This window comes from Cyprinodon tularosa, unplaced genomic scaffold (assembly GCF_016077235.1).
Source record: "Cyprinodon tularosa strain WSP-4 unplaced genomic scaffold, ASM1607723v1 ctg261, whole genome shotgun sequence".
Taxonomy (NCBI): domain Eukaryota; kingdom Metazoa; phylum Chordata; class Actinopteri; order Cyprinodontiformes; family Cyprinodontidae; genus Cyprinodon; species Cyprinodon tularosa.
The window spans coordinates 570720-582744 of NW_024038965.1; the positions used below are offsets into that span (position 1 = coordinate 570720).

Sequence of the window (12025 nt, forward strand, 5' to 3'; positions counted from 1 at the left end):
TTTTTTCGAATGACTATGACCTGGATGACTGAGAACCTTCACCAGCATATTTTAATTTTACTTTATATATGTTATCACCATGCAAATAACAGACATATTATACAATGAGTTGATCTTTAAAAAAGCAGAACATTAATTGCACCAAATAATATTAAAACTTAAGCATCCCTTCAATTTACCTCAGTGGCATTTTTCAACAACTCTGTTCAATTAAAAGGTTCTTATAAGGATACTTTACGGTAAAAGCTTTACTGTTAGTTGAGAGTCTCATGAGTCCAGTAGGAACTTATTCAGTGTGTTCAGACTTCTAAGCTCATGTAGGTGAAAGTGTCCTATATATCTAAAGTTGGTCTGTGAGAAGCGTAATCCAGCCAATTCCAGCCTGCAGTCTCCTTTTTGATAAGCAGATGAGTTTTCCAGTTAGAATCTGGTTTTATCAAAGCAGATGCTTGAGTGAGGTATTGATTAGTTATAGAAACTTAAAAGAAGCCAGCTTTAAAGCGCACTTCAGACTACTAATTCTTTTTCAGTTGTGGGTTTTTCAAAAGAGAGACATTCAAGCAACATGTCAAAGCAGCTCCCCTTAGATTTATAACTTTAAGTGTGATTTCTGAACTGTAAAGTGGTGAAGGGAGACTATTGAGTTAGTGTGCATGTCAGTTTTATGCCCTGTAGGCACTGAACCTTGTCAGATTCCTCAGATATTTTCTGTTTCATTCCAAACCTTCTTCGCGTGTTTGTGCCCACTGACCTGTAAGAGACTTGGGTGAAAAACAATGTTCATATATACTTATTGTTGTATATCAACAAAGGTAAAAGCCCCAAATCTGCTTCTAAACTATTTCCTATCTTGCAGTGTATGCCGGTCCTTTTTTGCTTTTATTTATAGTTATCAATGACTCGACCATCTGCGGATGAAAGCTCAGCCATTTCACTATAATTATTAGCAGAATTTATGTATATTCATGTAGAGGCGAGTGTTTCTTCATCATTGCAAACTGCATAATGTAGCATGACATTAGAGAATGTTATATCTGGTTGCTGCAGCTGTTTTTGAGTAGTGGTTGTGTAAATAAACATTTTCTGACATGTAAAATATTCAGGTAGCCTGGTTCAGCTGGGACTAAGAATGCATGTGCTACAAGGAAAGACCTGTGGGAGGATAATTCTGGAGAGCTGTTGAGTTAAAGCAGTGCATCTGAAAAAAAAAAACAATGGATCTCAAGGCAGATACCAAATATATAATAAGATAGAGAATAGAGTTTTCAAACCTGATTCTTTAATAACCAAAATCATTTTTTTTTAACAGAAGGAATGATTACGGTAAGTGTAGCCTCAATTTATAATTGTTTTCTTAAGGCTTTCAAGTAAAAGGACAAAGTTGGACACCTATACATCCCTTTGAAAGACAAATATGAAGCATTTTTTTTAAGGATGGTTCTAGTAGTATTTTTCATATCTGTTGTCACATATAAGATAATTTGATAAAAGGAATAATAACAAACATGATACCTCTCACTTATCTTATTTTACTTAAAATTTTTATTTTTCTTGAATACGCAGACATGTTTTTTAGGAAATCTGAACCTTGAAAATAGCAGCGATGGACACTGGAGGCTAAAGCATTAGCATATTTTCTGTGAATTCCTTCCAAGCTAATTCAAATATCCTAAATATGATGAAGTGCTTCAACTAGTCCTTATGAAAGAGGTTGTTAAAGATGGTATGTAGGGCGTCTCTCCTCTCGGTTCTGCACCGCGATCCCTCATCTCTACTGATTGCAGTACCCTCATGGCTGCCTCTCATGCCCCTCATTCTTTCAGTTAGCCCTGTGTCTAGAGCTATTCTTTGCCTTCTGTGTGCCTCATCATATGTTCAGAATCCTCAGGTCCTTAAAGAGCCTTAACTTATTGCGTATGTCCAGAAACACTAAAAGCATATAACTTTGAAGCAGCAGCGGCAGCAGTGCTCAAGCTCTGCTGGAATGATATTAACATTAGGTGTTTAGGAGTTGGAGCACATCCTTTGCCGACGTTACAGAGGTTTGAGCGGCATTTTGCTGTTTATCTGGGAAATTTGCCGGCCTTTAAAGGCTGGGTGAATTTTTCTAGGCGGATGATCTTAAGACAATGCTGCTAATATTTTCCTTTTTTCCATAGTCTCCTGATGCCATTTGGGACTGCTGTGCCACCTGGAGTACGCTGCAGTCTCATTGTAGCTTGTAATCCAGTTAAGTAGTTTGTAGTACTTTGAAGGGAAGTGTACTGTATGCTACTGGGGATCATGCATCAAAAATGTGTAATATACCGTTTTGTACACTTCAGATCATTTATATGAAAAGAAACCTTTCTAAAGAGATGATTTACTCAGTTTTTATGTAAACAACTCTTGTTTCATACTGTAAACTGTTGCTCAGCATAACTGTACTTGTACATGACTGTCGTCTTTCTACTGTCCACCTGCAAAGCGACCGAATGGCTTTAGGAACATGTGAGGTCCATGCATCTGGTAGGTTTCTGTGTGCTGAAGCATTATCAGCCCCGTGTCTTTGCTTCTGTCTAAATCAGCCCTTCAGAGATGTACTGCTTTCACTGTCTGTATACGCTCCGCAGGAGGCGTCCCTCTGTTGCTGTTTGTTGTTTATACTGTGTGAATAAAGAAACTGATTTATAGAACAACACAAAGCTGTGAGTCTGTTAATACCAACCAGTCTACATGTTATAAATGAAGAGCTGCTTTCTGGGTTAGCTATATGATTTAGTGCAATATAAAACAGTTAAAGAGCTGATTTCCTTTAAAGTGATGCTTGGGCAAATCAAATAAGGCCATGATTAAGTTTCTACTGAGACTTGAATGCAGATCCGATTTTCTGACGAATGCACCACAGATTTCCTTATTAGCCCAGTTATTGAAAGATTTACAGAATCTTGACCACTTGTTTTAGCCCGACTTTGAACCAGAGACCTTTTTCATGCAAAATATGAAAATACCACAGAAACCTTTCTTCCATGAGCCTCTCTTTCTAAAATATCAATTATTTAAGACCCAAGTTTTAACAATAGGCTACATCACAATGCCATTTTCTGTATAGGGCAGAGTGTTAGGAGGTACCCAATCCTCACAAAGAACACAGTTACTTGTAGATGAACAAAACAATCATCAAAACAATCATCTAATGAAAAAAAAAATAATCTAATTTAAATAATTAAAAATGTATGTTTTTATTTCATTCGTCAGAAAGTTTGAAGAAAACTCTGATTTTAAAACAATAAAATTTTCCATCAATTCATAATCCAGACTTTAATTATAATTATTAGTTTCGTTTTATTATTATTATTTTTTTTCATCAGAAATGATCAATAAGACCTTTTATTTCATATGCAAAATTAGAAATTGAGTGAAACTACATTTTTTAAACTATTATGAATTTATTAGGTTATTTTCCTTAAAGGACGTTTGAGTTTATGGAAATGTAAAAAAAAACAAAAAAACTAACAGACTTAAATTGTCCTTACTTTGATAAAGGCAGTTTCACCACTAAGAAATATACACTAACTTTATTTCCCCACAAAGCTCTATGAACGTTCTTTTCTTTGTGTTTCCTCTCTAAGTACGTACTCCTTGAGAATGGAAGCCAGCTGGTGTGAAAAGAAAAAGCTATTTGTGTTTGAATTAGTTTATGTTGCCTTTCAAAGGTCTGACCCAAAGGAACAGGGGAAAGGAAGTTCCTAAGTACTTTTTATGCAATTTAGGCCAATTAAACCAAGGTTCGGAGCTATGAGACTTCCATTATGTCTGCTTCCTGCAATAAACGTAATGCAACATTTCATTTATTATTTATCCCTTCTTGGAAAATATTTCATACCAAGTTTTCTACATTTTTTCAATTGTTATAATAGCGAATCTTGTACTTTTTTGGGATTTTATGGAATAGGATAAATACTTTTTTTGTATAAAACCTCTAAAAATGTAAGGCATATTAATGCTTTAGCAGACCACTGTATGCTACTGTTTTCCTGAGGTTTGGTCTTTTGCTTGGTTGGCTCCACAAAAAAACACTAGATGGCAGCAAGGGCTTAGAAATAATCTGGCCTGCTTTTCTGCTTTGGTTTACAAACCTCACCACATGATGGCAGTGAAAGAAAACTCATTTTCCTTTCAGTGCATTTTGTAGAACACATTTTTTTTTTTTGCCAACATTGTCACATAATAGTCACAAAGGAGACCATTATTTTACAATTCCCACCCCCATCTGTGCCCTTTCATTTCAGAAGCAGAGACATGGTTTGAATCATAGTGAGACATTTATTGATGCAGGTATATTTCCTGTCAGAACTGAATGCAAACACAGCACATACACACCACCAAGCACTAGGGGAATGTAGAGCTAACGGCAGTGGAGAACTGAAGGTGGAGGCTTAGTGGCACAGCAGTTTAATGGCCTTCACTGTGGATACACTGCTTATCCTCATGGTGATAGTTTCAACAAATGCATTCCCCCGTATCAGGACATAATTTCGTTCCTTTTTCCAGTTTTCTAATGTCAGTAGTTCTTTCTAGATAACCTCTTTCTCATCTTAGAAACTTTCAGCTAATAGGCTCTGCTCCTACTTCCATAAAAATCAACCCAAAACTTAAGGCACCCATTTGTATTCTTCTCTCTATTGCACCCAATGCATCAACTGTTTGACGAAAATACAAAAGAAATCCAAACCTTCATACTGCAGCTCAGTTTTTCTTCTTGATGCCTTAATTATTCCAGGAGCAGCTTCCTAATTAGTTTACAAAGCATCTGCTCCAAACTCTGCCTTCACAACAGTCCAGTGTCATGTGACCAATAGAAAATAAAACAGAGTAAAATAGAATATACAAGGTAGCAGGTCTGGACTCTTGTGTCCACAGGTGTGTCTGGAGCAGGTCAGTAGTTTCATGTGGGGGTAGTGGGGGATGATTGAGGGCCACAAAAGCATGGTCACAATTGCTGGAAAAGTTCCTCACTCCACAGCTGTGCATTGTTATTATTATTATTCGGTTTTGGTTACGCTTCGGTACATGTGAGAGATCACAGTTTTCTCCCTTCAGAGGACAGAAGATGGGGAAAGATGGCAGCTTATTGCAAAACCTCACGAGCAGAGAGCTTCACTGCCTCGACTAACAGTAGCACAGACTCAATTAGGATTAACAAAGGTTAGGGCTCAATCAGGGATTCTCATGACTGATTTGTGATGCATAGTATAGCATTAAAGGTCACTCAGAACATAATGATGTATGTGACAGGGCAACACGCTATGCTTTATATGGATCGGCCTGTATGCTCTCAGCTTTTACAGGATTTGTTTTCAACCTATTTCATCATAGAACCACAGAAACCTTAAGTCTGGTGTGCACATGTATTCGCCCATTTATTTTTACTTCCCTTAATAAAATCATTTGTAATGTGACATGTTTAAAGGTTCTAGGGGATTTAATACTTTTGCACGACACTGTATCTCTAGGGAGAACTTCAACATACACCGCTGCTTTTAAATATAAACCCAAAGTCCACACCATGACAGCATAAGTTCATTTAACAGAAATCAGAGAGAAAGTCATACAAGTCCGGTGCTTTTTTTTTTTTTTTTACTTTACAAGGACTGTGTTAAAATAATATGATCCAAACTATACTAGTTTGTATTGTTATTTTGAAAAGATTTGATTATCATACCACGAAATGCTTGAAATAGGATCGGCTACTTATTCTTGCTCCAAAAAAGGTTAGCAGGATGAACAGCATCAGTTAAGAGTAATATATTTATAGCTGAAAATAACCAAAACATTCTGTGTACTGACCAGACACAAGACTTCCACTTAATGCTAATTTTGATTCACAAAATCTTACAGTGTGGTTAAATATGGACAAAACCAGGGTTTTTAGCTGGGTAGAAGTAGCGATCACCTCCAAATATTGCATAGACTGAAGGAGGTCGCTTTTTTGGGCAGCAGTTAGTGCTGAGCCATCTAAGTGGCCTAATAAACCTGAACGACAAGTTAAGATAGATTCACAGTTTCTTAGTGAGATCTAGGAATGAGTCAATCAGATAACTTCGTATAACAGCTTGACTGTAGGATTGGGAAAGTTTAATACAAAAAGGAATTACTTGAACTAAATGCTTTTGTTTGTAATTATTTTCCAACCAGTTTGAACCAATGAGTTTTAAAATAACATTACATTGATGGAGGTTCTGCTTTAAGTTCCATAACTCTAGTGGGTTTTCTTAAAACAAGTCATTTGTGCAAGTATGAGACTAACATATGCGCCATTTTTCAGCCATCTGGCTGTCAGTGTGCAGCAACAGAACTCTGAATTAAAATCCAGTGTAACTTTTCTATGTATTATGTATTAAAAGCATCTAAATAGGCTGTAACATTACGGTGGAAAATTGTACTTATTTTGAAACCTACTTGGTCAACCCTGATAATGGCAACCGGCCAATACCTAGCAATGTTTCCCCAAGACACACAATAATCTCCAGTGTAACAGCATTTAGAAGAGTCAACAAGAAAAAAAAAAAAACTTAAAAATTTAAAAAACACAAGAAATTCAGATTAAACCAAAGTCAAGTAAATAAAAAGTAAAAATATACCATCAAATCTGCAAAACTTAGAGCACGTAATATTTATATTAAAAATTTCTCTACAAACCCTAACAAGGTGAGCAGCATCTCCATTGTTGCTGTCACTAAAAGCTCAAAGTCAGGTTGGGATGAGGACAAGGATGTTCTGTAAATGGAGGCTGGTACCAGACCCTGACAATGTTTTTATGGAACCTGTCTGTGTAGGTATTCTTTCTCATTTCCTCTGCTATTATTATTTGAATCATGCAGACTATAATCATCTGATATAATTCATAAACAGGCAAACACTGAACATAAATTAGATCATCTATAGGTAAAAATGTAAAAAGCTAATAAGACAGCAGTTAATCAAACCGAAGCGAGAAAGATGAAGACAATAAGACTGCAGATGTTTGAACAGGAAGAAGTCCTTTCTGAGGAGGGGGGTCGTTGGTGCAAACAAGCCAAAACACGTCCGATTCCGAGCTGAATCCTCCAACAAAAGACGGTTCCTGTTTCCAAAGAAGCTGGAGGATTGGAATGATGCTGGACGGGACAGGGGGTCCAGACCAGGTCACAGTTGGTTTCGTCTAAAGGGAAAAGACAGGAAATCTGCTGCTTCCTGGAACGCAGTCTGTTCAGGGGTCTATGAGTACACAGTGGGGGGGTAGAGAGTCCTCTCTTTGAGGGTGGTCATGTTCAGTTTGGTGGGGAGGGAGACTCTCTGCTAGAGGATTCTCTCTGGTCTCCCTCCAACCCCATCTCAGAGGCCGTTGTGTTGGATCAGCACTGCCGAGAGACAAAATGTTTTTAGGAGAATTTTCAACAGGGTAGTTTAAAAAACATCTATTTTCAGTCTTTCTTCTTCATACCTTAAATAAAATCCCATGCATTTCCAGACTTTTTCGGAACACGCACAATTCTAACTGCTAAAGTCAAAAGAGCTTTAGCATGCTACACATCCACACTGGATCCTATTTTAGCCTCACTCCTCTTTTTTTGCATCTCTCTGTATTCCAGCCACTATTTCTGTTAAAGTCATTAGCATCAGAGAAACACCCTGAGCCTAGATGGTACCACTTGAACCTAAAGTAATGAAACCTAGTGACCTTCTCTCCTATCTGCCAGTTACCTCTGCTTTCCGCTGCAGATCCTCTGTGGGAGACTCTGTTTCCCTGATAACCACTGCTTTCGTCACCAGCATGTCGGGATGCTGCTGCTTAGCCTCCTGGATCGCCATGGCGAGTGCCTGGAGCCATGAAAACACCAAACAGATCATCAGTGCTTGCAGCCATAGGTGATTTCAACAACTAAATGCGAACAAACTGATCAAATGTTTCCTGGAAACTATGTCTCTCTCTCACCTGATGCTGGTCCACATCCTCGTCTCCGGTGATTATGATCCTTTTTTCAATTCTGGTCTCTGAATAACCTCCTTTTACAGTCTGTAGAGCATAAAGAGAAATCAGTAGCCAGAAAGTTGGCTTATTCTAACAAATATGCATGCCTTCTAAAGGTATTCAAAAGCCTTAGTTTTCTACTTTTATTCATATTACAACCTCAGAATTTAATGTATTTTGTTGGATATTGATGTCCCAGACCAACACAAAATAGCGCAAAACTGAGAATTCAAAGCAGAAAAAATTGCACTATTAAACCTTTTTCACCAATAGACGTTTGAGAAATGCACCATGCATTTGAATCCTGCCCAATATTATCTGAGAGCACAAGGAGAGCATGAACTGCTAGAGACTCCAAGAACCTAGAGACAGTGGTAGATGAAGTACTCAGCTATATTTTTTGAGTAAAAGTATTGCTAGTCAAAGTTTAATCTTACTAATCAACTACAAGCAAAAGTTGGTCGGTCAAAAAATCTACTCAAGGTAAATTACTAAAGTGCTCACTTTCGAAAATATTTAAGTATTCAAAAGTACATGGATTTAAAAGTATGTAAATACTTAAAAGTACAAATAAAATGTTATATCAGTACATTGCTGTATAATTTCCAGAGTTACTTTACAGAACCTTGTAACTTTCAGAAACCAGCTGATGTATTGATGTGTAGAGCAACTCTACTCAGATTCTACACCACTTGTAAAGAACCTCAGCATAAAAATGCCACACCAAAAAAATGGCGAGAAATTTTAATTATTTGTTACTGAAAGCAGTTCTAAAGAACTTTCGGTTTTTGTCGATTTTGGCTCCCCCAGTGGACAAAAGCTGTATTGTTTTTGACGGCTGATTATGCAATAGTGCGCCGCCGTGGCCTGTTTGGATTGCAAGACTCCTCGTTATGAGCCCGCCAAATGCAGCCTTGTTCTTGCCATTTTTAAGGACGGTACTGTGTATCCTTCGTATCCTTGGTTATCCTGTGATTCATTGCGAGTCCAAGCAAGCCGGCCGCTCCTTGCGCAGAGGAATAACAAATCACAATATGTGAATAGTTCCGTCTGAAATTAATCAAAATAGTTGTTTTAAATGGCCATTGAGTCAGATATGTGGCGGGTATCGTTTGACTTATTGAAAGGCTTTTATCTGTTTATCTGCAAATGGGTTCCGCAGACATTTAAGCATAGATTCCAATATCTGTGCAGTGTGGGGACTACAAATCTGATATTTGTGATGAAGGTACTGCTGCTGAAGCTCCTCGAAATTGTAATTAGTAAACAGAACAATAGTGAGAAGTTAGGTATCCATTCTTTGCCTTCTTTGTGTGTCAACTAGCATGGTTGCAAGGTGACAGGGCGTATGGGCGGTGAGAGCAGTAGAAGGCTGGGCCTGTTTGAATCCATAGCCAAAACTTTTATGGGCTCCTTATTTTCACGGACCTCAGAGGACCCGGTCAAGGTAGAGCGGGTCCTTGGAGGATGCAGCTTCCAAAAACGAACACACCTACAGTATAGTGTGTTGCAGTTGGATTGAACTTCCAGTGGCTGCATGAAAAATTAATAGTGATGAGGTAATGGATTCAACTGTAGTGAAACAATGTCATATGATGATGGAGAAAATAAGAAAGGTGAAATGGAGCTCTGTGATGGCTCTGAAAATATAATTTCTTCCTAGTGTTGGATTTCTCAGAATTAGGTAGAGGTGTGGGGAAAAAATTTATTTTGGCAATATATCGCAATTTTTGGCTGCCCGATATATCAATCTTTCAGTTTCTGCTATCGATTAAAAAAAGAAAAATATTTTCCTAAAAAATTTAGGAGAAGCATGCTACTTTGATGCAGCTACTCTAGTAGATGGCACCATTGAGCCCTTTTGCTGTGTGGTGCATCGCCATTTCTGTAGTAGAGGCAGTCACACTGGCAGATGTAGACTGACTCAAGACAATATGGCTAAAATAAAAAAAATTAAAAAACTGAATGCTAATTATCTTCCAATAAACATATATCGAACTTGCTTTTTCATCTTTAAATTTTACTTTAATATCAGCTGGTAAGAATATGGCTATATATTGTGATATTCAGATATTGTGATAATATTGTATCGTGACCTAAGTATCATAATGCGTATCGTATTGCAAAATCCTTGCAAATACTCAATCCTAGAATTAAGTAGATCAAACAAGAAGGAAAACAAGTTCAACAAGGTTTAAAGTTACGTCAAATGTTTGTTAAAGTTTATTGGGGGTTGGCATTAGAAAAAGCCATTTGTTCTAATTAAACCTGTAGCTATCTCCTTTAAAATATGTGGATGTGATATGACACATGGTTAAACGGTTTAAGAACTATGATTTCATTTTTATCATGATAACGGCACATGGATAAATCAATTCCTACTTAAAATTCATCTCAGATATCCAATAAAACCCCTTATTTACTCTTCTATTAGTGTTCAATGCATAGGAGTCAAACAAACTATGGTTCTAGAAACTGATTAAAAACAATTCCTAGAAGGTTAGGCTCATGGCTTGTCAAAGCAGGACTAGTTCCCAAACTGGATCTCTGTTTATTTCAACTGAAATCACTTTTCAAACTGTCCAAGCAGTTTTTGCAAACATTACATGATTGTTTCAGTACTCCACTTATTTAAACTAAAGCTGAACCAGTGATGAATGTATCATGCTTTTTAAAAGTAAAGTAAAAAAAAAGACAAAGTATTAACCCTCTGACATTCCTTAACAGTGAAGTTCTTATAATATGGTGGGAACTGGAATCTGTTTTGATCTGCCGATAGCTTGACTCTCAATCTTAGACCTTTTTCCCTAAAATTGAGGTCCTGTCCAGTGCTTAAAGTGGGGAAAGAATAGTATAGAGTGTGTAAAACTTAGAGTGACCCAAACTGAGCATGAGATACTGGGCTGAACCTCCTTAAATGGCTGCATCCTCTTATCTATGAAAGAGATTACCATTTCACTAGGATACAAGTCCAGTGATTGAACCGTAACCAAGGATACAAAGATGGTGTTACCTTGGTAACTTGTGTTGTGGTCGCTGATGTGATACTTTCAGCCGTGATGGTCAGAGGAGACACAACAGACTCCCTCCCTTGGGAACTTGCTTTTACCTGCAGGACAGTAATTATGGCAGACTCTTACACACTTTTAACGTGATCATCATACAGTATTTCGCTCTGCTAGTCAAGGGTCCCTGGGTCCATAGAGGTCACACAGACATGAGGGGGGATTCTTATACCCTAATGAACAGGAGGATCTCACTTTAGGTACTTATTATACTGGAAATACTAATGGCAGTACTATCAGCTAGAACCTATTTTTTTAAGGTTGTAACTATTTCTTATTTCAGCATAATCTATTGATAACTTTCATGTTTATCTGATTAATCTAAAAAAATACTTTAATTAATTAACATTGTTAAACAAATGTTTTGAACCTAGAAAAAAAACAAATTTTAAGTGACAAAATCTTCTAAAAGGGCCCTCATTATTGTAACTTCTAATAATTAATCAATCCATTTATTTTTCATAGCTCTTGCTTGTTCTAAAATAGTTATTCTGGGGTGCATCAAGAGCATAAGAGCTTTCCATTAGGCTTGAGAGAGAGCAACAGTTCTCTGACTAGTTTGCACATAGATAAATCTTCATGTCATAAAAGAGGTGACTAATGGCTGAACCCATGCTTGCAGCATATGGGGGTCTGGGGTAATGCACGGTGGAATCCAGTTAGAACATTACTAGGTTATAAAACATGTGGCCCATGTGCACCTGCATGTTTGGACATCAGAGAGTCTGACAGAGACCTGGCTTCACTGGCTTTATGCCACCTCATCACATCCACAACGTACAGGCAGCACCCCAAGTAATTTACTGAAATGCTCTTGGATATGAAGCTACAGCTTAAAGCATTTCAAATAACTGAAATATCTATACCTTCAAACAGATTTACATTCACGGTCATGAATTTAAACATTGGCCACTTAGACCTCCAAAATGTGCATAGACTGGTTGCTGGAAGACCAAATTAACTTGTT

The 12025-nt window shown here is 37.4% G+C and overlaps 1 protein-coding gene across 8 annotated transcripts in view; it reads right to left on the reverse strand.

Moving 5' to 3' along the window:
* Positions 1–4285: 4285 nt before the first annotated feature.
* Positions 4286–12025, reverse strand: part of LOC119785995 (band 4.1-like protein 1) — a 136613-nt gene continuing 128873 nt past the window's right edge. For all 8 annotated transcript variants that reach the window (XM_038289031.1, XM_038289025.1, XM_038289030.1 and 5 more), the window contains 4 exons: positions 11007–11102; positions 7958–8038; positions 7726–7842; positions 4286–7382 (listed from right to left, as the gene is read on the reverse strand). In XM_038289031.1, the coding sequence (XP_038144959.1) occupies positions 7377–7382; positions 7726–7842; positions 7958–8038; positions 11007–11102 (300 nt within the window). In that variant the 3' untranslated portion in view covers positions 4286–7376. The remainder of the gene's footprint in view (positions 7383–7725; positions 7843–7957; positions 8039–11006; positions 11103–12025) is intronic.